This window comes from Trachurus trachurus, assembly GCF_905171665.1.
Source record: "Trachurus trachurus genome assembly, chromosome: 13".
NCBI classification, from domain to species: Eukaryota; Metazoa; Chordata; class Actinopteri; order Carangiformes; family Carangidae; genus Trachurus; species Trachurus trachurus.
Window position 1 is genome coordinate 9,108,935 of NC_139892.1, and position 24,092 is coordinate 9,133,026.

A 24,092-nucleotide genomic window follows, 5' to 3' on the forward strand; every position below is an offset into this window, starting at 1 on the left:
TTTTATTTCCCCCCACCCTTCATGCATTAATGTCCTCCACAGCTCATTTATCTTCAGCTGCAGGCCTGTTTTGTGTGAGTTTGTTTGTGCTTGTGTTTGTGTTTGTGCTTGTGGCTCTGTGTTTGTGTGTGTATCTATGTAAGAAATGGTTGTTACATCATGTGTGTAGCTATGTGTGCACGTGTTGTAAAAAGCCAGTTCCTGTGCAACAAGTGTTGTCGGTCCTTGGTGGTGTGCTGCAATTGTGTGTGTGTGTGTGTGTGCTCATGCTCTTGTGTACATGTGTATGTGAGAAATGACACACCGACTCATTCATGATGCCAAAGCGTTATTTGAAACTAATCTATAATCACAGTATGGGGCCTTCATTTCACACATGGTGAATTTGTCTCTATGAGAAATATTAGCAGCTGACAACATGATGGCATGCTATTTTGAATAAGCATGAGGCAAAGTCATTGCATTTTTGGGAACTGTAATGTTTAATGAGTGTTATTTAATTTGCATGAGCGTCATAAGCTCAGTGGTACATTACATCCTGTTGCACAGGAAAAGGTGACCTTCACTGAACATCAGAGGTTTGAACCTCACAAAAACTTCATTAAGAGGTTTTATGATGAGGGGAGAAAAATGTCAAGCTGTGGAGAAGAGTGACTAACCTTGTCTGTAAATGAAGCTACAGTAGAAATGTATAAAACTAGACATGTCGAACAGATGCCTCATAATAAAAGCTCAAAGGGAAAGGTTATCGCCTGTGCATTTACAGCATATTACTGTGAAACGAACACATTTATGAGAATTCTAATTTTATTTTGGTCTATTTACCCTCGTGGGGCCTTTTGATAGGAAATGCTTTTAAAAAAAATCTAAAATATGCAAATATATTTTATCTGCAGCTCCAAAATTTTAAAGGACTTTTGTCAGCAGTGCTTTTTTTAATGAGGTCTTCACCTGATTCATCACACTTAACCTAGCTGACCTCCTTTTGTGCATCTTCATTAGCATTTCATCTGGTTTCGGGGGTCGTTTCGGCTTTCTTTTTTTATTAGCATGGAAAAATTCAAGGCAGCTATTTTAAAGGGGGCTGCCGCTGAATTCAAGCCTTTCAGACATTAAGTGTCAGTATCAAAACACCAGGGCTTAAAGGATTTGAGCTGCTACATCTCTCACACAGCCTCATGGTCATTAACATTTCCCCCCCCTAACCCTAACATTTGCATGAAGAGAATCTTGATTTTAATAAAAGTAGTTAATGTTTTTTCATAGGCTATAGAGAGACAGTAAATGAGCCTGGCGCAGTTAGCTTAGCAAAATATATGAAACATTGATCACTGTCTGACTATAAATATGATTTCATGTATCAAATTGTGAGTTATAGAGGTGCTGTAGGTTGATTTTATTGTTGTTTACCCTAGTCTGTATGCTAAGCTAGGCTAACAGGCAACAGACGTAGGCCTACATCGCAAAATAATCAACAATTTGATGATCAAAACCACAAAAAATGTAATCAAAATTGCACCAGTCAATAGTGCAGCACCTACATGATGTGTATGCACAACTGCACTCTTATAATGTGCACTATTCCTTTAACCGAAAGTCGCGCTGTCTGCACACAGTCTCCCTTTTAAATAAAATCCATCTTTGGGTCCTGACAAGCTTCCTCGCCCTCTATATATTATTTATAAGAACAACTGTCAAAGTAATGATGAGAACAGACACATGATTAAATGCGCTGATGATTCGGATATTAGTCAGCCTACATGGACGTGGAGGATTAAGACCATCAGCCTGTGCAGGAGGACTTTGTGTCACAGTTTGACAAGTCCTTGCTAAATGTAGCAAAAACTAAGGACACAAGTATTGATTTTATAAAGTCGTCCTCTGCTGCTGCTGTGACTTATTAAGGGAGAGGAAATGGGGCTTTTTGGAACATGACAAATATCTGGGCACTGCCCTGGAAAAACTGTGAGAAAGAAACTGTGTTTTAAAATCCTTTGACATTCGCAAAACGTGAAGCAGCATCGTTTTAACCTGAGGAATGTGAACTCTTTTAATGTTTTTTTTTTTTTTTCCCCTCCTGCTTTGATGTGCATTCTGTAGAGGGTTTACAGGAGCAGCCTAACAACAGACGACTGTTGTCTGACATGGAAATCTTTACACAGCTAGAAACAGGCTTGTTAATGTGACAAGAGACAAGCAGTTGGAGGGTGAGTCAGATCCAGCTCAGGGATATTTACAGCGAGCGAGCAGGTCCAGACATTGTCCTGCATATACACAGAGAGTTGGAGCTCTTGCTTTCAGCTTGTTGCTGCAGTGTGGCTGCAAGGAAGAGAGAAAACCTGAGGGTCGCCTTTGCATCAGTGTCCAACTACTAACATCCTCAACATTGAAACCTGTATAGCTGCCCTCTTGGCCACTGTTTGTTCTGCAGTTTTCCAAATATTTGCACTGTATTCCTCCTCAGATCTGATGGTATCTTTAATCCACATTCTCTCATTTTCTTTTTGGTCTTACAATTTTTCCACCTACTCCCAGTTGTGCACTTTTGGTGAGTGTTCGGCATATTTCCCTTCGGACAACAAAGATTGATTCGATTTGCCCGTTTTTCAAGTATCACCTTAGCTGCAGACCCTCAAGAGAAAATCTCATCCAACAGTATTTAGTGGTCTATTACCTGTTCGAGGGTCCTTGATTTGAGAGTGTTCAGCAGCGTCTGTCAGCGGGCGTCAGGACAAGAATGTAAATAGTTATACTCACACTGAGTGGCCCCGCATGGGATAAGCACTTGTTCAACAAGCGCGCACAGTGTCTTCGCTCAATTGACACTTTGTTGGCCTTCTGATTGGTCTGCTGATCCACCAATCAGAGCGCTTCTCCCCATGTCACGTGTTGCGCAGCGTTCTAAGGTTGGACAACCCTGGGATGAAACCCTATGAAACAAGATAGGTAGAGAGCAAGGGGGCAGTTGTCGGTCTGAGAAGTGAAGCTCACTTCCGCGTTCAAAAAACTGCAATCCCCTCGGCTTCCTCTGGGGGCTGGTGTCAGAAAGCAGCATGTCTCCATAGACCCCCATGTTAAAATTGCCAACTTTACGTCCTCAATAAACATGATCAAAGCCTGGTGTCAGCCCGTTTTTTGGTCTCAACTGATAGTTTCTACCCCCGCACACACTCTGAGGGGGGTGATTTTTTTTTTTAACTCTACCGTTTTACTGTTATTAGGTTAAAACTCTGGCCAATTAGGGCGCGGAAACGTTGAGTGACAGGTCCGAGCAGCTCCGTGGACAGCTGCTTTGAGGCCAGTGGGCGGGTTCTCGGCCGGTAAATCCAACATGGCGCTGTTCAGGCCGCCATATTTGAGTCACAAAAACGACTCCCCAAATCCAATGGGTGACGTCACGGATGCTACGTCCATGTTTTTTACAGTCTATTGTAGAGAGCAATTTTTTTCGGGAAAAACTACTTTTTCAATATGGTTAAAATGTGTGCTCACGATATCTGGAACTTATTCCCGGAGTCATTCTTATCTCATTCCCCAAACCCAAGACAAACATAGGCTACTTATAGCCTTCAATCGCTCTTTAGCCACGTCTGTCTTCTATCCATCATCTGATGTATAAGTTAATTCAAAATTTCCTTACAATTTCAATCTGCCTAATTTTCAATGGTTTCCAATGGGAGTTAACCCTTCCGTGACCATTGTTTGTCCAACCTTGCAACAGTAACAGTGGAGGGCGGGACTTGACGAAGGGTCAATTGACAAGCTCAGGTTTAGATCTCATCTCATATACTGTAGCATCCATCCAGTCATCATGAGGTCTTTGTAACTGTGTCACGCAGCGGCAGCGGCAGCGGCAGCAGCAGGCGTGTGTTTGGTGCAATGTTTAGGACTGAACAACTGACAGTAAATCACACTAACAGCTGGGCACCGCTTAAAAAAACCATCAGACATGACCTGCCTGGCTTCCTGGAGGCAAACAGTCAGCCAGCAGCACTGCAGCCCGCCAGGACACACCCAGACACACACAACACAAAGCTCCTCTGTACTTTTCACCTCAACATTGACATCAACAGTTTTGGAGAAATCCAGAGCTCGGCAAGACCGTCTGTGTCTAGTTACGGTTGCTATGATACGATTGGCAGAGCACGGTTCGTTCAGTTGTGTAAGGTAAAACATATTTAACTCCTTATGTCATGTCGTGTCAAGGCATTTTTTTTTCTTTTGTCACTTATTGTTGTTATTCTTGCTGAAAGAAAGAAACTCTTTATCTGACATGGTCTTATTCTGTTCTATTTGAGAGAAAACCTCCATTCAACAACTTGAACTACAGCTGACGTAGTAAAGTGCGCTCTGTCACACGTTGCTTTTCTTGGACACCTTACACAGTTTTTCCTTGTCCTGTTAGCCCCCTCCCCTCCCCTCCTCTCGCTGTCAAACCCTCCTCCCACTGTTTCACACAACTGCTTTTTATTCACTGACTCACTCGTATTTCCATTCCTCCGTTTGTCTCCTCCTGCTTTTGCTTCTCTACTCTCAATTACTCCCTCCTTTTAACTCCCTCTTGTGCGTTTCACTGCTTTTCTGATCACCAGTCCTGCGGGACTGCAACAGCCACACACACACAGACACACACAGACACACACACACACACACACACACACACACACACACACACACACACACACACACACACACACACACACACACAAACATGCAACACATTGGCTTGCACTTAAACCCACATGTTTCTTTGTATTTGAGTGTTTATGTGCATGTGTGCGACTGTCAGCCTTGTCTTGCGGTGTAATGGACGAGATACTATTGTCTCTAACAAGTGTCCAGAGACCCACCCAAGACAGCCCTATTTACCCAGCGCTGCACAGGGGATTGAGAGCTATTTTTAGTCTGCAGAGCTTCATTTATTCTCTCTCTTTCTTTCTCTCTCTCTCTTCTCTCTCTTTCCATACCTCGCTCTGAGGCCTTCTCTCTTTCAGCGGCCTGTCTGACACCCATTCATTCTGTGTCTCCATGTCCTCATATCTCTGCCCCTTATTCTTCAGGACCTTTCTGCCCCGCTGTGGTTGTCAGCCGGTCTGAAGTGGTGACGCTGGTCGAGAGGGAGAGGAGGGGGGGGTATTCAATGTCATCTGACAGATGCTTAACTCTATTTTCTCCTGACTCAAATCAGTGAGACTCGGCAATGACGAAGAGAGGAAGTAGGTCCCAGAAAATGAATAGGATTAAATGGGATTTATGGCATTTCCAGTGATATGACAGAGGGAGTGGTGATGTCAGGCTGTTATGTTTTTCTCTGCAATGCAGCACTGTGCCAAAGACAAAAAACCTCTCTGTAAATCAAAAGTTTTGAATCCGTTCCTGATGCAGACACTTAGGCCCGATCCCATTTGTCATTGTAACACCCCTATATGCCCCTGCACCCAATAAGGTGTTAGAAACCTTCCCCTGTGAAATGTATCTGTGTACAGTAATACGACATAATCTGCATCATAATGCATTGATGTCAGACAAGTGAGTATAGCTAACGTCATCTGACATTGGAATATGTAAAAATCCAGGATCGTTGTGTGAATCCGCAATATGAAGGACAGGGCCATAATGGACGTGAGAATGAATGCAACATATCAATTTGGGTCCTGCAATTTATTCTATATGTCTTGTTGGTTATTTGTGCAGCCATCTTACTGCGTGTAGTTGCGCAGTGTATTCTGGGAAATTTACTGTATCATACACCTTAAATCTCCGCCCCACCCCTTCATCCAAAAGAGAATCAGGATGCCACCTATGATGTAAACATGCAAAATGGAGTGGCGGAGCTACAATATGGGAGAGGGTTAAAGGGTCAAAATGGGATTGGATTCACTGAACGTTCACCCTCGCAAACACACAGCCTGCTTATTAAGGCTTTATCACCTCTATCCAGTGTTGAAGAGATGACATTCGTGTCGCGAGTGTCGTTTGAAAATGCTCTCGAGGCTTTGCACGCTAAAAGAGGTTGTGTGCTGCAAATGGTATGAATCGAAAGCGAGAGCGGCAGGTCTTCCCTCGTCTTTGTCTGTAAATATATATTCACTAAAAAGATCGTTTATAATATGACACCATTTCATCTTTTGAACCGGGGAGAATAAAAATTTCTTTCAATTAGGTGTTTACTCTGCATGTTGTTGTTCATCGGATCAAGTTATAGTTATTTGATCAAAAACCTCCATGTTTATTCATCTACCAATGCATCACACTCACCGAACAGTAAATTGTTGGGCTTTCCGAATGAAGTGTGTTTATGCTGCATAAAGCACAAGCACAGACAAAGAAGTAAATATGATTCAGGCCTTGGCCTTTATCAGCGTCTCCCTGCTGTGGGGAAGTATAAATACATGTAAATGTCCATCAGAGGTCTCGGTCTCGGCCCCAACGCGACAGAAAACAACGGTGACATTTCAACGATAAGACAAAAGCCACCATTCATAACCTTTTACAAGCTTGTAGTGTTGTCTTTTGGTGTTTAAATTGTAAATCCAGTGTCAAAGGTGTAGCCGTAGTGTTTATGTGCATGTGTGTGTGTGAGAGAGAGAGAGAGAGAGAGGGAGAGGCTGGTAATTTAGCCAGTTTATAATCATTTGAGTTTGAGTCAATAATTTGGCTTCAGTCCTCAGGTGGCACCGTTAAATGTTACTGTGACGCATCAAAGTATCATCCGGCGTTACAGATTGACTGCAGTATAATTAACCTGGTTTCTCTGGGAGGAACAAAGTGACAGTGGCACAGCTTCCTTGAGTTAGTGCCTGGAGAGAGCCGAGACCTTCACCGGCGTCAGTTTAGTCAAACACTTGGATTAATTACAGAAATAACAGCCAGGGAGGAGAGGAAAAGAGGAGAAAAATAGTGAGGATAAGAATAAAGCAGGATGAAGGACGAGACGGGACTGATTCATACTTTTATTCCCCGAAGTACGGAGGAAGTTATGGTGTAATACAGGCTCAGACCGACGAGATGTGTAGGTGGCATGAATGTTAGGGGGCTGCACGTTATAGTTAAGACATGAAAATAAAGCATTTCTTATCATATGATGGATTCATTTAACACCAAGGTCTCGATTTTTTAAAGCTGAATAGACTGTTAGACACACAACCATGCACTTAGTTGCACTTCTGTTGATTCAACTGTTGATCCTGTGAGTTACCTGTACTGTACATCTCACAGTGGAAAAATGTTGAAGTTTATTAAAGGCTGTATGTGAAGTGGGGGAAAAAACACAAACAATGCAAAGTCCAGAATGGATAACTCTTAATGCCTGTCTGCCTCAGAGCTGCATTAAGAGCTTTAAAATATAAAATATCATGACACACAAGCTACTTCAAGGTCTCTGAGCTTCTGTCACATAAAGAATTCGTGATGTGGTGGTGTGTGTTTGTGTGTGTTGTTGCGCTTACATTGTGGTATAATGTGTTTAAAGCAGGGTCTGATGCGTGTTGTTTCCAGCTCACACACCCACAGCAGAACACACACACATGGACGCACAAGCACAAAATCCTTTCGTTGATTTGAGTCCATCAGCAGAGCAGCCGCACGGAAAGGTTATTTACTTCCTCTTCCTTTCTATCTGCTCTGAAGTTGAAGGACCAATTATTTTTCGTACATATTTAAATTATATTTTTAAAAAGCAGCGGTGTACTGTGTCCCCCCTCGCCATGCAGGGACACACAGCTCCGCTCCTCCTCTTCCTCGGCCTCTTCATCACGCCCTCGCAGTCTCTCTCTCCGTCTATGTCTCTTCCTCTTACTGGTAATGAGTGTTTCAGGTTGTCTGTGCTGGACCGTCTTATCTCCTGCCTGCTGTCATCTTTGTGTCTATTCATATCACAGTTAGAGAGAGAGAGAGGTTCCCACAGGAAACAGCCGGTGACATGCGGCGCAGTTGCCGCCCAATTATTGCTCTCCTGACCTCTGCACATATCCGCACATATCTGGGATGCCTGCACTCTCCAGGCTGGGCCAGCTGACTCATATACGTCCATGTCTTATCTCTGCTTGTTGCATGCACGGACTTTGTCACAGCGACAGAGCAGCACAGCGGGGGGAGAACAGGAGACAGACAATAAGACAAAGTGATATTAATTTAAATTAAATAGCATGGAGAGATCTGACAGCAGTGTAATGAACCTTTTATAATGTAACAGATTATCTCCAGCACTGAGGCACTGCCTGAAATCACTTCATCCACCTCCTCCTGTATGACTGACACTCTGTATTTTCCTCTTTAGTGAGCAGTCAATTAAGACTATTGTACTCTTGTTTAGATAATTGTAGGTATTCATTCATCCATTCTATGTATAGTATGAAGGTTTCAATTCAATTCCTTTTATTTGATGAGGAGGGACAATGTACATTGATAAACATTTTAAAATAAAATGTAAATGTACTCAATTCTAGCTACCAAGCTAATTTACATTGACAGTCCCCCTATACTGAAATAGAAACAAGCATGGTTAAAAAACAAAAACAAAGTATAAGTACAGTATTTAAAGCCCCAGTATGTAGGAATTCCCCCCATCTTGCAGTGCGGTTACATATCGGAACGTATTCTTGATGTTGCATTCACGTGAAATCGGGCAGACGTCAGACAGACAACAGACGCTGCATGTAACAGGATAAAAAAGCGTCTATGTAAACAAGTGGTCCGCCAGCAGGAGGTAGAACAATACAGGCGTGACGATATGTTGTCATGGTGATGTCGTATTGTTTACCTGACCCACGTTTTACCGTCTTTCTCTCGTGGAGTAAAATGACATCTGGCTGGTTTGCCGACGGCCGTCTGCCTGACTGCACCTGAATGCAACATCAGTGCCTCCGTCCTTCCTCACACTACACAGTGGTGACAGTTTTAACAGGCCGAGCCCACAGCTCAGCTGAGTTTCCGTGGTTACCTACGGTCACGCTGCCACTCAACGTAAAAAATGGCGATGCAACATGGCCGCCTCGGTTCGGTTAGATGTTTGTAACAGTTTCTGTCTGTTCTAATGTGCACGTGGATGAAATAGTGAACAGGCCAAATGAGCACAAGCTCACAGACCCGAGGGATCAGGCAGCTGCTGAGCCAGAGCCGCCGTCAGAACTGACTGCGAACATTTGTTGTCGGAAAGGCAGTCGAACGACCACAAAGAGACACAAAATAACCACACAAAGACACAAACAGTTCCTGAAAGAGATGCAAATTGCACAAACAAAAACAACATAAACATGGTTACACAAAGAGACACAAAATGACTACAGACACAACTGACTACAAACAGATGCATCATGAATGAAAAGACACAAATAAAAGCCACAAAGAGACACAAAACTATTTCTGCAAGAGATGCAACACACGCAAAACAACAACAGTAACACAAATGCCTATACAGCGACTGAAGTGAGTGCAAAGAGATACAAAACAACCAAACAGGGCCACATGGTACTAAAGACACAAAAATGATACATAAAGATGTGCAACAACCACAAGGACACAAATCACAATCAATCAATCAATCAATCAATCAATCAATCAATCAATCAATCAATCAATCAATCAATCAATCAATCAATCAATCAATCAATTTGTTTATTTCGGGCATGTCACTACAAAGAAACAACAAATAAACAACCATACAAAAACACAAATGACAACAGAGGGACAGACAAAAAAAAAGAGATGAAATAATAAAAGTATAAAGATGCAAAAGTGTTTGTCACTCAGATTGTGGGTCTCTAATGCCCCATTGTCATGATTTTATTTCATAATGTTGCGTAACAACAGGTGCAGCACGGCTCAAAGGTCATTTACGCATCTATAAAAACGTGTTTGAGCAGTACTGTATTAATATTCCTGTAATAATAACCAATAACCTACATGTTATTAAACAGGAATCATCTCCGCTCGCTTCGGACAGGAAATTTGCAAATTAAACTGAGTCGATCCTCTGTACCGTTTATTAGATTCTTCTTCTTCTACCTTAGGTTGTGTTTATACTACTTTATAAGTTAATTGAAGTTAGTTATATTAAGCAACAGGCGAACATGTGTGCAGCTTCAGCCTCTGAACGTGCTCATCAGAGCCATGACTGTGGAGTCTAATATATGATACTTGAGACGATTCAGCCGTGTGTGACTTGATTCTTTATTCTCACTTAGCTTCAATATACTGTACATCAGGATTTGATGACATCTTCTCCTCCCTGCTCCTCCACCGCTCCGCAGACCTCATCTTTCTCCTTTTCATTATCTCTAATTACTGTTGTATTAAAGAAGAACTATGCAGGATTTCTCCCGTGGCTATGCTACATTTTTACCTTAATTAAAAAGCTCCAGAGTAATTGTGATAGTTAACTACATGACTTGTGACTTGTTACGAGTGAGAACGGAGGCTCTCTGCCTTCCACCTGGGGTCTCACGGCTGAAAACCAACCTTGTAACATCAGTGTAGTACCTGGTGTCCCAGCTCTCGTCTCTGCAGCACCGCGACACAAACGCACTCCGTAACTCATAATCTTTTGTTTATGACGGTTAAAGGGATAGTTCAACATTTTGGCAAATTGGCCCATTGTCATAATCCCTATAGTCATAGCAGTAGGTTCGTTATCTTTAATTGTCGGTGCAAGCTATTTTTAGAACGGCGGAGCAGAGCCGTGAGCTGCTCAGAGCTACGCTACGGAGGCTAATGGGATTTCTCAAATACATAATCCAACAACTCCAAAACGCTCTTGTGGACAAATTGTGACCTGCACATTCACCACGCTATGAGATAATAACAGAACGTTACCAGACAGAGTTGTTTTAGAGGGAAATTCATGTAAAACCGCTGATGCACGTTGCCTTCAGGGACAGTTTTTCATCAAGCAGTCTCTGTATTCACCTCTAAAACAACTCTGTCTTGTAACGTTGTGTTATTATCTCATAGCGTGGTGAATGTTCAGGTCACAACTTGTCCACCGGAGCGTTTTGGAGTTGTTGGATTGTGTATTTGATGAGTTTGATGAAGGAAACCAAGAAATCCCATGAGCTTCCGTAGCGTAGCTCTGAGCAGCTCGCCGCTCTGCTCCGCCGTTCTAAAGATAGCTTGCACCAACAATTAAAGGTAACAAACCTACTGCTATGACTATAGGGACTATGGCAATGGGCCAAATTGTCAAAATGTTGAACTATCGCTTTAAGACTACACAAACACACACGGCGTAACATCGTATATTATGTAACATTATCCACCGCTCCATTTATTGATTTTTCCCGGGCTTCGTTGTAAACAAATGCACATGGACGAGAGGAGCATAACCAAAACAGCGGAAAAGCGACTGGAATTGCATACTTCCCCTTTAACTCCATTAGAGAAACCATTAGTTGTGTAATTGGCCCATCGGCATGAGGATCTGGCTCCTGATCAGGTTTCATAACAAATGTAACGCCCAGGTGAAGACAGACAGCAGAGTGAGTTCACCTCATCCTCAAGCTTTCCCATCCTCCCTGTCTTTATTTTTATCCTCTCCTATCACCCTGATTTCCTGTTTTCATCCTCCTATCTCCTCTTCCCTGAGATCCATCCCCACTTACGGGGATGTGCAAGGTGTTTTCCCCCTGTTTCTCCCCCCCACCTCTTGTGACACTCACACATCCACTCTTTCCTTCTCTCATCCCTCTGCCTGATGTCCTGCTGCTGTCCTAATCTTATCTCAAGGGTGTAATCAATACATGCAACAACAGAGATGTATTACAGTCTCTCCCTTTATCTGTCTTTCTCGCTCTCTGTCTCTTGCAAACACGCACACACACACACACTCACACAAATTACCGGCATCATTAGATAAACATGATGACTCTGTGGATGTAATTACTGTTGAATCAACCATAATTAGCAGCAGGAAAATGCAAGCAGGGTTACGGATTTACTGCCATACAAAGAGAGGTACATCTTGTACTACTTATGGATCTAGATGTAGAACATGATCTGCCCTATTTCTGCCCCTGTAGGTTTACAACCACTTAATCTCAGCCCCAGGTAACAGGGAGGCCTGGAGTTGAGCTACACTTTGTTCATTCACTCAAAAGAAATTCATCCACCAACAGCAACAGAGGAGCATGTTTATCGTTGTGGATGAATGAATTTTTCAGAGGTGACTTCACTTCTTGGCAGAGCGCCGGGCCGGAGAAAGCCACGCAAAAAAAAACAAAAAAAAAACAACCCAACACAGCTGCCATACAGTCCTCACAGCCGGTATTTACCGCACATTAAAATAATATGATTGTGTGGCAGCCGCTGTGCCGCTTTGGCACGGCGGGAGAATTTTTGCCAGGCGTTGTTGTGTTTGTACCAGCTCGGAGAACGGAGCATTAGGCACAGTTTGACCTTGTGATTTGATTTGGCAGCCCAGGTGTTTGCCTCCTCAAAGCCAACAGTACAGTACAGTGGAGGGGAGGGGAGGGAGGCATCGACAGAACAGAGCCATGAAATATTTAATAAAAAGATCAGTGAATAATTGATTATGCAGAGTTTCTTTCTTTAGAGCTACATCTTACTGTCCAGACATCCTGGATTATATCCTGATCCCTACATTCAAAATTGCTCTTCTGTAACATTACTGCGTGTCATCTTTGGTGTAATTACAGATTATGGTAATGGCCACCGAACAATAGCGAAGGTAAATTTATAGTTTGAACGCTTCAAGATCAATAAAACGGCAAATGTATTACAGGTCTGCATTCAGCCATAACACCTCTTGTGTTTTATTACTGTATTACATGTATTACTTTGGAGTGACAGAGATAATAGGCAACTGTTCTCCTCAAAGGTAAACACCCAGACATCTTTGAAAAACCCACAAGAGTTTCTAATGAAATTTCCAGGATCCTCAAAGATTCTTCTTCTTACTATCTGTTTAAAAAAAAATGTCATCCGCTGTGAAAAAGATTTTAAGAGCAGTTGTAACTCATAGTAAACCTTTTCATTTGTAGTTCACACTTTGACGGCATGGTGGTACAGTGGTTTTTCATGGATGGATGGATGGATGGATGGATGCAGAGTGCGAATTATACAATTACAATTGGGGGGGTCAACTCTTTCTCCAGGGAACTCATTACAGCGCAGGTGAGTTCTTGAGTTAACAGAAGTCTTACGATCCTTACAGTATCTTCCTTGATCAACAAAATGTCTGCAGTCTGTAGATGATGATGATAAACCAAATTTTACAAAATTTACAGTTCATGGTAGGGCTGACCCCGACCAGAGATTTTCGTGGTCGACCAGTAGTCGTCATTTATGGCGATTAGTCGACTAATCAATATTGATTTACTTAATTTTGACAAGACACAGCTCCAAATGTTTGGGTTTTTTTTTCCTGTGACCAATCGACCAATGAAATTTTGGTTGGCTAATGTTTTTTGGTGACCAGTGCTTGGTCAGGTATTTGGGGGCAGCCCTATAGTTCATGGGGCACATAATGTACCACATAAACAACTTTTGCAGTCACCAACAACATGTTCTAGATCTAAACTGCCAGCAAGTCAGACCCACACACACACACACACACTCACACACCCTACCAAACCGTCATTGCTCAAACGAGGATCCACACAATGCTGAACCAGAACCAAACACAACTGTCAACATGCCAAAGACAGTGGCGGATGAAAATCAACATGAAGTCGCCAGAGAGGACAAGCAGGCAAGGGCCAGGTGTTCCGAGCAGAAAACCAAACGTAGCTACAAGGCATACAAGATGAGCCCAGGAAATTTCAAAAGAAATGGACAAATTCTTATCTGTTCTTCATGACATGAACTGTAATACGCAAACAAACCGGCGCCTGTTTCAATCGAAGCCACATGGAGCACCAAAGAAGAAGGGGAGGTTGATACATGTTTCAACCTCCCCTAATATGTTGTACCGCTTTTAGGGGGGGTGAAGTCGTAATGGGGGGGTCAAACTCCCATGTAATTCACACTGGATGGATCATACAGACTGAGCGAGGCCATACATCTTCCTCAATATCCATCCTTGCTTTTCTTTGTCCATCAGGAAAATAAGTCACAGCGTGTTGAAAATGGGTCTCATCATCGCTCAGATTCTTCCAAGAGACTTTGAGGATTTTTAGAAAAATACCTCGCAGAAGGAAACCTGATAAAGATTCTTCTTGGATTTCCAAAGATCAGTGGGTATTTATATTTCAGAAAAACAGCCATGCTCTGTGACTCGAATGTAACTCAAGAAGAGGCTTAAACTCTGGGTGAGTTTTGCAGCAAGATGCAAATTCTGGTCTCCTCCTGCATGAAAGTCTGAAGTGCTGCTCACCTATTCATCACCTCCATGCTCTTATTTTCTTTTTTACTCTAAAAGGAACGGCCCCCAACTCCCGTCCTCCATGTGAACTGGCACTGAATCCCTGCAAAGACTCACCCCGACGTTACATACAGTCTTACTGTACTCCGGCTGATGATGCTCTAATGCAAATCACCGTCTCTAAACTGTGTCTCGACTGCCGCCCTCTTTCCTCACTTCCTTCCTTCTAACTCACTTTCTCCATGACCTATTCTTCCTAAATAGTTTCTTAGCTTCCTCCTCCCTCCTCTGCTCTCTCTCTCTCCTTCCAACTGCCCTCCGTTCTTCCCAGGTGGGTTTCAGTCGGTGCTGTGACGTAGCCGTTGTTTCATCACAACAGAGAAAATCCAGGCTACAAGGACGGCAGCTCTCCCCCCGCCCGACCTGTCCTAACTCTTTTTCATGGACACACACACATACAATTTCCCTCTGTAAACAGCAGCTCTGTGCATGCAGGTGTGTGTGTGTGTGTGTGTGTGTGTCTGTGTGTGTGTGTGTGTGTGTGTGTGTGTCTGTGTGTGTGTCTGTGTGTCTGTGTGTGTGTGTGAGTGCGTCCTTGTGTCCACTCAGGCGATCTGCCCCGGAGACGGTAGCCTCAACAACACGCTTTTCCTTTTCACAGGTCAGAGATAGAAAAGAAAACACTCCCTCTCCTCCTCATACCTGCAGCCTGATGGGAACAAAGAGAGAGAACAATGAACAATGTCCAGCAAAGATTTAAAAAAAAAAACACATTTTTAATCTCTTCTTTTTTCTTTTTTTTCTTCATCTTCTCTAGTCTTAGTCTAAATTCTCTCTCAGTCTGTCTTGGCTTATGATGCTCATTCAAACATTGTCCACCCTTGGCCACAGCGAGCTAACATACTGCAGCATTACATACACAGGGGGGAACACAGTGGTGCATTGTGTGAGTGCTGAGCCTGTGGAAAGAACTGGCCGGTCCAGGCTTTTCGTCTGCGCCGAGGAATGAGGAGTATAGGGTTGAACAGGATTTGGGTTTTGCCCCTGAAATAGCTGATGGGAAAACACTGGTGCTGCTTTGTGCGTGGCTTTTCCAACTTTATTTGGGTGTCAGTAAAAATTTTAGTAGGGACGTCACGATAATAGATTTTCTTTAGTACGATTATTGTCAGAGAAATAATCACGGTATTACGATTATCACGATTATTATGCATTAATTAATTTCACAACACTATTAAAGTGTAAAATCAAATATAGTTAAAAATATACATTACTAATTATAAAATATTTTAAATATCTATTAAAATATGACCAATTATTAATCCGCCAGGGAAAGCGTTTGAAATATTCAAGTCATTAATTGTCATCGATACCAAACGTTTAAGTTAATTTTAATCTTTTTGTTTTAATTACAAATGACACTCTAGCATTTAAACTCCTACCAATGCAATGCTACGTTAGGTAAACGGACCAGTATCTGTGCTTCTACCTTTACTTTGGCGCAACATCTGCCGACACGGTTCATACATAATCTTTTTTTGGTATTTAAGAATCTTTGCGATCAATTAATTGTGGTGTTTATTACCGCGATTAATTGTGAAAACAAGTAATTGTGACATCCCTAGTCCGCAGCAGTCATGTGCATCACTGATGAAAATTTGCTGTTTTTGTTTTCTCTCACGGCTCCACGTCAACAGTGCTACTACTTCACGTTGTTTGCCATCAAGTGTCTGTGCTGCTGCTGCTGCTGCTGCTGCTGCTGCTGCTCACAACCACTTTACACGGCTACGTAAGAGAACAGAGAACAAGCTATTATGTTTCCGGCTAATGAAAGGAAAGAAGGGGGCATATTAATTTCATATAAACACTCAATTAAAACTCTCATCTTGCCTTTCCATTCGCTAAATCTGAAGTGATCCGTTACAGCCTTCCACTCCGACTGCGGTGGACAGCCAGACATTGTTAAAACCTGATAGCTACATGTTCAATTTTCACCTTCGAAATGCGAGTTTAACTGGATATAAAACATCTGAGCAGTTGCACAACAACAGAAGGCTGTCACATACTGTTACAGTGTATTCTCGTGAAACATGGATTTGATATAGGCTATTTATGACTCATATTCAACAAGTTATACCAAAAGAGTTATTATGTAATATACGTTGTTCTCAGTGCAGCTCCACAGCGGGGTCAGAGAGAGTTCAGAGCATCTGTGCTCTCTCCTTTTTTTTTTTTTTTTTTTTACTTTTTTGTAAACTTCCCTGATCTTGAACATGCATTCAGCACAAGACGTGACACGTACATCCTCCATTATACAGAAGGCATCATGTTTGGGGTTGCAACCTCAGAAAATATCAGGGTTTTTTTTGTCAGAATGTGTGGCAGCTTTCTGGAGCCAGGCTAATCTTCCTGCCGTCTCCCGGTGACAGCTGAACCTTTAACATCTGGGATCATTAATGTGCACTCATGCTCCTGAGTGCTGCACACAGAATAAAGCATAGAAGAGGAGAAAAGGCCCTGAAGGGTTTCTCTGGAAGTCTCCTTAACGGCCCCCGGGACTCCAGAGAGCCATCTGATACTTCACTGTATATTTCTCGCTGGCAGACTCGACTCACTACAAAACATTAAAGTATAGCTACCTTAGAATTAAAAACAAAATTGTACTGTAGCTACTACTGCTGAGCAAGTTATTGTCTCTTAGTTTAAACTAGGACAACTGGATATGACCTAGACACAGATTCACTGCTGTGAACACTGATGTGTGAAAACAGCATGATGCTTAGAAAGTACATGATCCTCTTGGCATCGTTGTTGTAATATTTTGGGCTAAATCCAGAATGAAAAGTGGTACATTTAATCAGTGTGTTTTATTCTGCTGTTTGCCTAGCTGTTCCTTAATGTTGTGTTTTCCTTTAAAGGGATAGTTCAACATTTTGGCAAATTGGCCCATTGGTTTCTGTAGCACTTTGAGATTACTTTATGAAAAGTGCTTTACAAATAAAATGTATTGTTAGTATTGCCATAATCCCTATAGTCATAGCAGTAGGTTCGTTACCTTTAATTGTCAGTGCAAGCTGTTTTTAGAACAGCAGAGCAGAGCTGTGAGCTGCTCAGAGCTACGCTACGGAGGCTAATGGGATTTCTTGGTTTCCCTCATCCAACTCATCAAATACACAATCCAACAACTCCAAAACGCTCTGGTGGACAAGTTGTGACCTGCACATTCACCACGCTATGAGATAATAACAGAACGTTACCAGATAGAGTTGTTTTAGAGGTAAATTCATGCAAAACCGCTGATGCGCGTTGCCTTCAGGGACAGTTTTTCAGTAAGCAGTCTCTGCATTTACCTCTAAAACAACTCTGTCTGGTAACGTTCTGTTATTATCTCATAGCGTGGTGAATGTGCATGTCACAACTTGTCCACCAGAGCGTTTTGGAGTTGTTGGATTGTGTATTTGATGAGTTGGATGAAGGAAACCAAGAAATTCCCTTAGCCTCCATAGCGTAGCTCTGAGCAGCTCGCGGCTCTGCTCCGCCGTTCTAAAAATAGCTTGCACAGACAATTAAAAGTAACAAACCTACTGCTATGACTATATCCCTTTAACTGTTTGCAAGTCATCCAATTAGCTGTTGAGTTAGCCTTACATAATAAACCATCCAAACGATGGATGGAAAGGAAAATGTTGGAAATATGAATGAGATGTCCCGGTCGAACAACATCTGCAGGGAGCACAGCTGGATAGCCAGTTGGTAAATGAAGTCGGTCGGGCTAATGGAGAAGCAGAATCTGTTCCCACTAATTAAACCAACACGTCATGTGTGAACATCAGGTCAGAAATGGTTTGAGTTGCAGTGTCTGAGGGGGAAACAGTGACATAACATCGGCCTTTATCCTCCTACTTGAGGATGAGCCGTCTTCCTCTGAGTACGAAGTGACCTTTGATTAAAATTCGGGACGTTTTGGTCGTCAATAAATCAACCACGTTTGTTCTTTCTTCTTGTCCTCTCCTCCTCAGGAAACAGGAGCTGCTGAACATCTCCAACGTCCCACTGGGAGAATGTCCCCCCTCGCCACCCCGCACTGCCCCACCCAGCATGAAGGTAGGACAACACACATGTCCGCACACGCCTGTCATGTCAACACACACACACATTTTTTTAGAGACACATTGATTTACTGACTTTCTCTTTGACACATTTTGCCCTTTAGACCTTTTACGCCCGTCGGAAACTGTATTGATTCTGATTATATCCTCATTCAGAAACTGCTTCAGCAAGCAAAGCAGGTCAGAGAGAGTGACAAACTGCAGAGTCACAACAACTTAGGTTTCATGACATGACACATCGATTTTTTTTTTTTTAACTGGGGATTTGTACAGTTTTTTTTTAAAATTCATTTAATCTTCCACTTATTTCCACTTCTGCATTTTAAATGAGCAGAAACACTTAAATATTCAATTTACATCAATCTAAATTGATTTGAGACGTGGTCACTCTGCTGGATTTTGTATTATTTTGACATTAAATCAGTCAAAATTCAAGTCAGGTCAGACTCTCTCCAAATTAGATTCTCCATAATTCATTTCCAGTATTGCTTTCCACACACTGTGTAAATCGAATCCCACTCGTCCCAGTTCTGATGTGACCTCTTCATGCTTGGAGTGATGTAATCTTCTTCTTAGAGCCTGCTTGATGAAAATCATTTTTAGGAGTAATAGCCCAAGATGCAAAGTTCATGACCGAGTTGAACTTTGCTCCCTGAGGCTGCCATACTTTAAATTTTGAGTTTTTTTTTATGTCATTTTAAGTTTCTTCCTCTAAAAGTCTCTTATGTCATTACAAACTTTACTAAAGAGCAAACCTTGGCCATCATGACCTTGTACTTGTCAGATTACAAAACGCGGACGTAGTTTTCAAAGTTTTGAGCTCTGGTTTTTCATTTCTCCACACTGTTATTTCCAATAACTGTGATTTGGTCTTTAGATTTGAAGATTTTCTTTCCAGTTAAAGGTTGTGTTATTGTGAAAAAGGAAAAGGTTGCAATTGAATTATCCTGCGATATCCTGTGATGAGGTTTGAAAAACTTCATTCTTTGGTTGATTGGGTCCAAAAACTGTCAAGCTCAATCAAACTGTGTCCTCAGAGGAAACTGAGTCCAAGGCTGTGACTCGGCAAATGGAAAAAGAATATCAGAGCAAAACCAAAGTGAATATGAATACAGATGAAATCCATTAGACTGCAGGCAGAGGATCATCTTTTTCAGGTGTTGTCTCACTGATTCATGTGGTGACGTGTTATTGTTATTATTATTATCATTATGCTGCGTGTACAGGGAATATTTATATGAGAATACAAGGTGTGATGTTTCCAGACATTCATTGCACTTGTACTACAGCTGAGGAAATTTGAATTTTTCCTCTGGGGTGATGAAAGAGAGGAAACGTTTTGCAGGGAGGCAGATGAGCAGGATGATACAGTATGCAGGGGAGCAAGAGGGAGTCTCGTTCTGTCGTATGTCACCTTGAACTAAACCGTCGTTACTGAATCTGCTGAAAGACGTCAGCACAGAGGAAGAGGAGGAGGAGGAGGAGGAGGAGGAGGAGGAGGAGGAGGGGAGTACAATGATGAAAGTTTGCTCGTGGCAAGAAACACAGAAAGAGCTGGTTTACAGTACTGAATACTGTACTGGTCAAACCAAGACAGGAAAACAACACCATAATATATGAGAGGAAATCTGATATAGCTCAAACCACAAGACATCAATTTCCTTCTTAGCGTGAGTCTGATTTTCTAGGCAATCATCAAGTGAAAAAACCACAATTTCTGCTGTGAGCTGGACTGGTCTGATGGTCAGATACTAATCCACAGTGTCAAACTTGAAATGTAGCCTATAATTTCCTATAATCACAGCTCAGATCACATTCATCTACAAGATTGCTCCTCTCCAGGTGCCTGTGTGTGCATGTGAGGAATAAAATGTGCAAAGAAAAAGAAGAAAAAAAAGATGAAACATTCAAGAAATGCACCACTCACACAGTACTACTGAGGGTTTATAGTGCAATCATGTGTGCTTCTGGATTCATTCACACTTTTCGTTCACAGCAGCTTTGGCAGTGATTTCAGTCTCATCCTCTCTTGAGTCGCTGGATAATGCAGCGCTCAAAAACACAAAAAAACACTCACATCTGATTGCACAGAGACTATACACGTCGTTGCCACACAACATAGTCATCGTCGGCACTGCCCTTCAAATTCAGTGGCCATAAACAGGAGCCACCTGGGCAGACAGACTGGCATGAGAGTGGGGGGTATTGTTGTTCACCTGAAGCACATCTGGCCACGTGCTCCGCAGCTGTGAGGTGGATGTTGGTGACTGAATGCAGATGGAATATCTTTCAGGCAGTAAAAATTATGGAAATGATGAAATACTGTCTATTTAAGGAGGACGTTCATCAGTCAGGAGTGGACAGGTGTTCAGGTTAGAGGTCCAGTGCAGTGGTGTGTGAACATGTATCACTTGTGTACAGGAGTAAAGTATGTTTACATAGTACTCTGCTGAAGTACAAATCAAGGGTTATGGGATAAGGCGTATTCTAAATACAGTATAAGTCTACGACATAATTTAGATCAGTGGTTTTCAAACATTTTTACCTCAAGGACCCCTAAATTTACACAAATTAGACCACGGACCCCCTATTGGACAATATTTTGAAGAAAACACCAGAAATACACAAATATTTATTCCAAGACTGAATAAAGTTTTATACATTCAAATTAAATTAGGGCCAATGGCGTGAATTTTTGGAAATGTTATAGAGAAATTTCTGGAAAAAAAATCTCCAAAATCGTTCAAACATTTCTAGGAAGAAGTGGTAAAATTTGCAAAAAAAAGTTTAAAAAAAACAAACAAACAAACAAAAAAAGTTAAACATTTTCTAGAAAAAAAAGTTACAATTATAAAAAAAAAAAAAATTAAAGAAAGTTAAAAACAAAATCTAGAAAAAGTGGTAAAAAAAACAAAACAAATAATAGTAATAATAATTCTCAAAAAAAAAAAAAGTTTAACAATTCTTGAAAAATTGGTAAAATTTCAAGAAGAAGTTGAGGACCCCCTTCAACCTTCCCACGTTGAGAACCACTGATTTAGATTAACAACGCAAAATATAATCAACAAAGAAGTATATTTTGAGGCTGTTATATATTTTTACGTACAGTAAGTAAAAAAAAAAAAAAAATCACATTGCTTTTACTTCTAACAATGTATGTATTGTTGTATCAATGTTTTTATATAAGCGTGGACTAAGTATTTCCACTGCACAGTAGTCGACAGGGTTAAGTTACAGTCCTACCAGTTCAGGAATTCCAGTGTAATTACAGGTAGTGAAGTGTGTGCAGGTGTGTGTACGTGTGTGTATGTGCGTGTATGTGTTTGTGTTGGTTGGTGTGTCGTATGTGCAAAGCTTCATTCAGGCATTTCAGTCTCTGACTATACATAATGTAGTGAGTCACATTATGGCCTAATGTTAACAGTCAGCCTTCATGGACACTGCTGCTGAGACAGCAAAATACAGACAGGGAGGCACATGGCTGTGTGTGTATGCGTGTGTGTACGTGTGTGTGTGTGTGGTGGTTAAGTTTGCTGCCTAACTTGACTTTCCTGTTTTAGCTCAAAAGAGATTAGTAGAGGGAAGTACTTTTCAAAATGTAGAAGGCAGGTGAGAGGTGACAGACACACAACTGGCTTTGATGATTTAGCTGCTGTGGTGAGGTAAGTCTGCATTTTTACCAAAAAAAAACAAACAAACAAAAACAGATAAAAGTTTGTAAGTCCCGTGCACAGCTGGTGCAGGATGAATAGAAGTGAAAAGAATCAGATTTAGAGTGAACCTGACGAAGCAACAGGCGAAAAGCGTTGTTCCCTGCTTTTAACTTTTGTTAATAAATAGATTTGTCAATCGGCTCTAATGTGCGCTGGGAGTTTTTTTATTTTTTCAAACAAAAACAGACATTACCATAGATTTATTTACTTTACGTGTTTGTTTAGCTGCATTTGAATTTTCCTCTTATTATGAATATTTTTGTATCAACGTGTTCCAAAAGAAATCAATTTCTCATCCATCCATTTGCAGCAGCTCAGTGATTACAACATAATGGCGACTGTCTACACTTGAGTCACTGCTGCTGCACTGATTAAACTAGTACTGTGTAACTCGACCATTTGCACAAGGATAAATGTTTAATACACAAACGATTTTAAAGATCAACGACGGCTTTAAGCAGCTTTATTTCCTCCACTGCAGTGTTTCACAGCCAGTTTAGGATTTTACAACTTAAGATTTTATAAACACCTGAGCCCAGTGCAGGTGAAACAACTTCTAGACGCAGTCAGTGTTGTTGGGATTAAGGTGATATCTCATAGCAGCAGGCACTGCGTCGCTGAAACTTGTAGATTTATGTCTTATTTATAGCAGATTTACTCCCACGTGCGAAGGATTTCACAACAACCCAGGGACCACAGCAGAACTGTGTTGCCTGAAGTACCAAATTACAGATGTGTAGCAGCGCAAATATCCGCCTCAGATCTGCACTATGAGGGTGGTTAATGGTCATATGGGGGGGTTTTCATCGCTGAGAGGCTGCAACTGTCTGCTCAGGCTCGCACCTTCATCCATCCACCCCATCGACTTACAGCAGCACAGACCCAGAGGAGGAGAGAGATTAGTCTGTCGATCACTCTGAGGTCAATTTAGGACAATGTAAAATGCAAAATCTTGCCTGAGGTCGATGCGGTTATTCTGAGCAAGGCTCTCGTTGTGTATCACTGGTGGTGACTGCGAGTCAGTTTCATGATCATAATAAGAGAGATGATACCATAGGTTTTTTTTTTTTGCTTAAAGCAGAAGTAAGCGGAATATTTGTGTTAATATAAGTCTTAAATAGTTATATCTTCCGACAGCAATCACTTATATAGAGTGTTTGGTCTGAAACACGGGTCTGTGAGTCACTCTGCTCTGCTGTAAGCCGAGGGGAAAACTTTCCTTGTATCCTACAACCTTTATCCAATGAGGAGAGAGAACGGCATAAAGGGGCGGTCCTCTCTGTGTGTGCAGCCTAGGGATGCGCGTGAATGTGGTGACGTAGGGACGAGGGCGGGGACTGCTAACTCCATCGGCTGACAGGAAGTTAGCCCAAACGACCGGATCACTTACTTCTGCTTTAATTAAACCGTAAACAAAGGTGGAGAGAAAGAAAGAACAAGATGGAGAATGAGTCTTTGATGAAATTAATAGGGGTCGGAATCTTTTACTATCTCACGATTTAGATTCGATTCAGATTTTTGGGGCTACGATTCGATTCAAAATCGATTTTCGATTCAAAACGATTTGATTCATAATGATTTCTGCTTCAGTCTATCGGTGTGCAAAGGATCCTCATGATCTACTCCAGTCTGCTTTGCAAGACAGAATGACTAAAGTGTCTTTTTCACATTTATTGAGTTTTAAACATTTATCCATGCTTAGACGTAATTGTTGGAACTTTTGCATAAAATCAATATCACATATTGCTTAAGTAACAAAATTAAAAGTGCCTCTTTATTAAAAAAAAAAAAAATAGTACAGTTAAACATGCTGCCTTTTTAAATTCTAAGGAAAAGGAGGCCGACAGCCAGCAGATTTGTGCCCTTTTTTATTTTTTTTAAATCGATTTTGGGACATTTTATATCGATTCTAAATCGTATTAAATGAGAATTGCGATTCTTATGTGAATCGAT

At 41.6% G+C, this 24,092-nt stretch overlaps 1 protein-coding gene across 1 annotated transcript in view; it reads left to right on the forward strand.

The window, feature by feature from the left end:
- The window catches only part of rap1gap2a (RAP1 GTPase activating protein 2a), a 102,516-nt gene that overhangs the window by 49,385 nt on the left and 29,039 nt on the right, over nt 1-24,092 (forward strand). Inside the window, exon 3 of the mRNA XM_083985846.1 lies at nt 18,337-18,421. Coding sequence (XP_083841972.1) covers nt 18,337-18,421 — 85 coding nt within the window. The remainder of the gene's footprint in view (nt 1-18,336; nt 18,422-24,092) is intronic.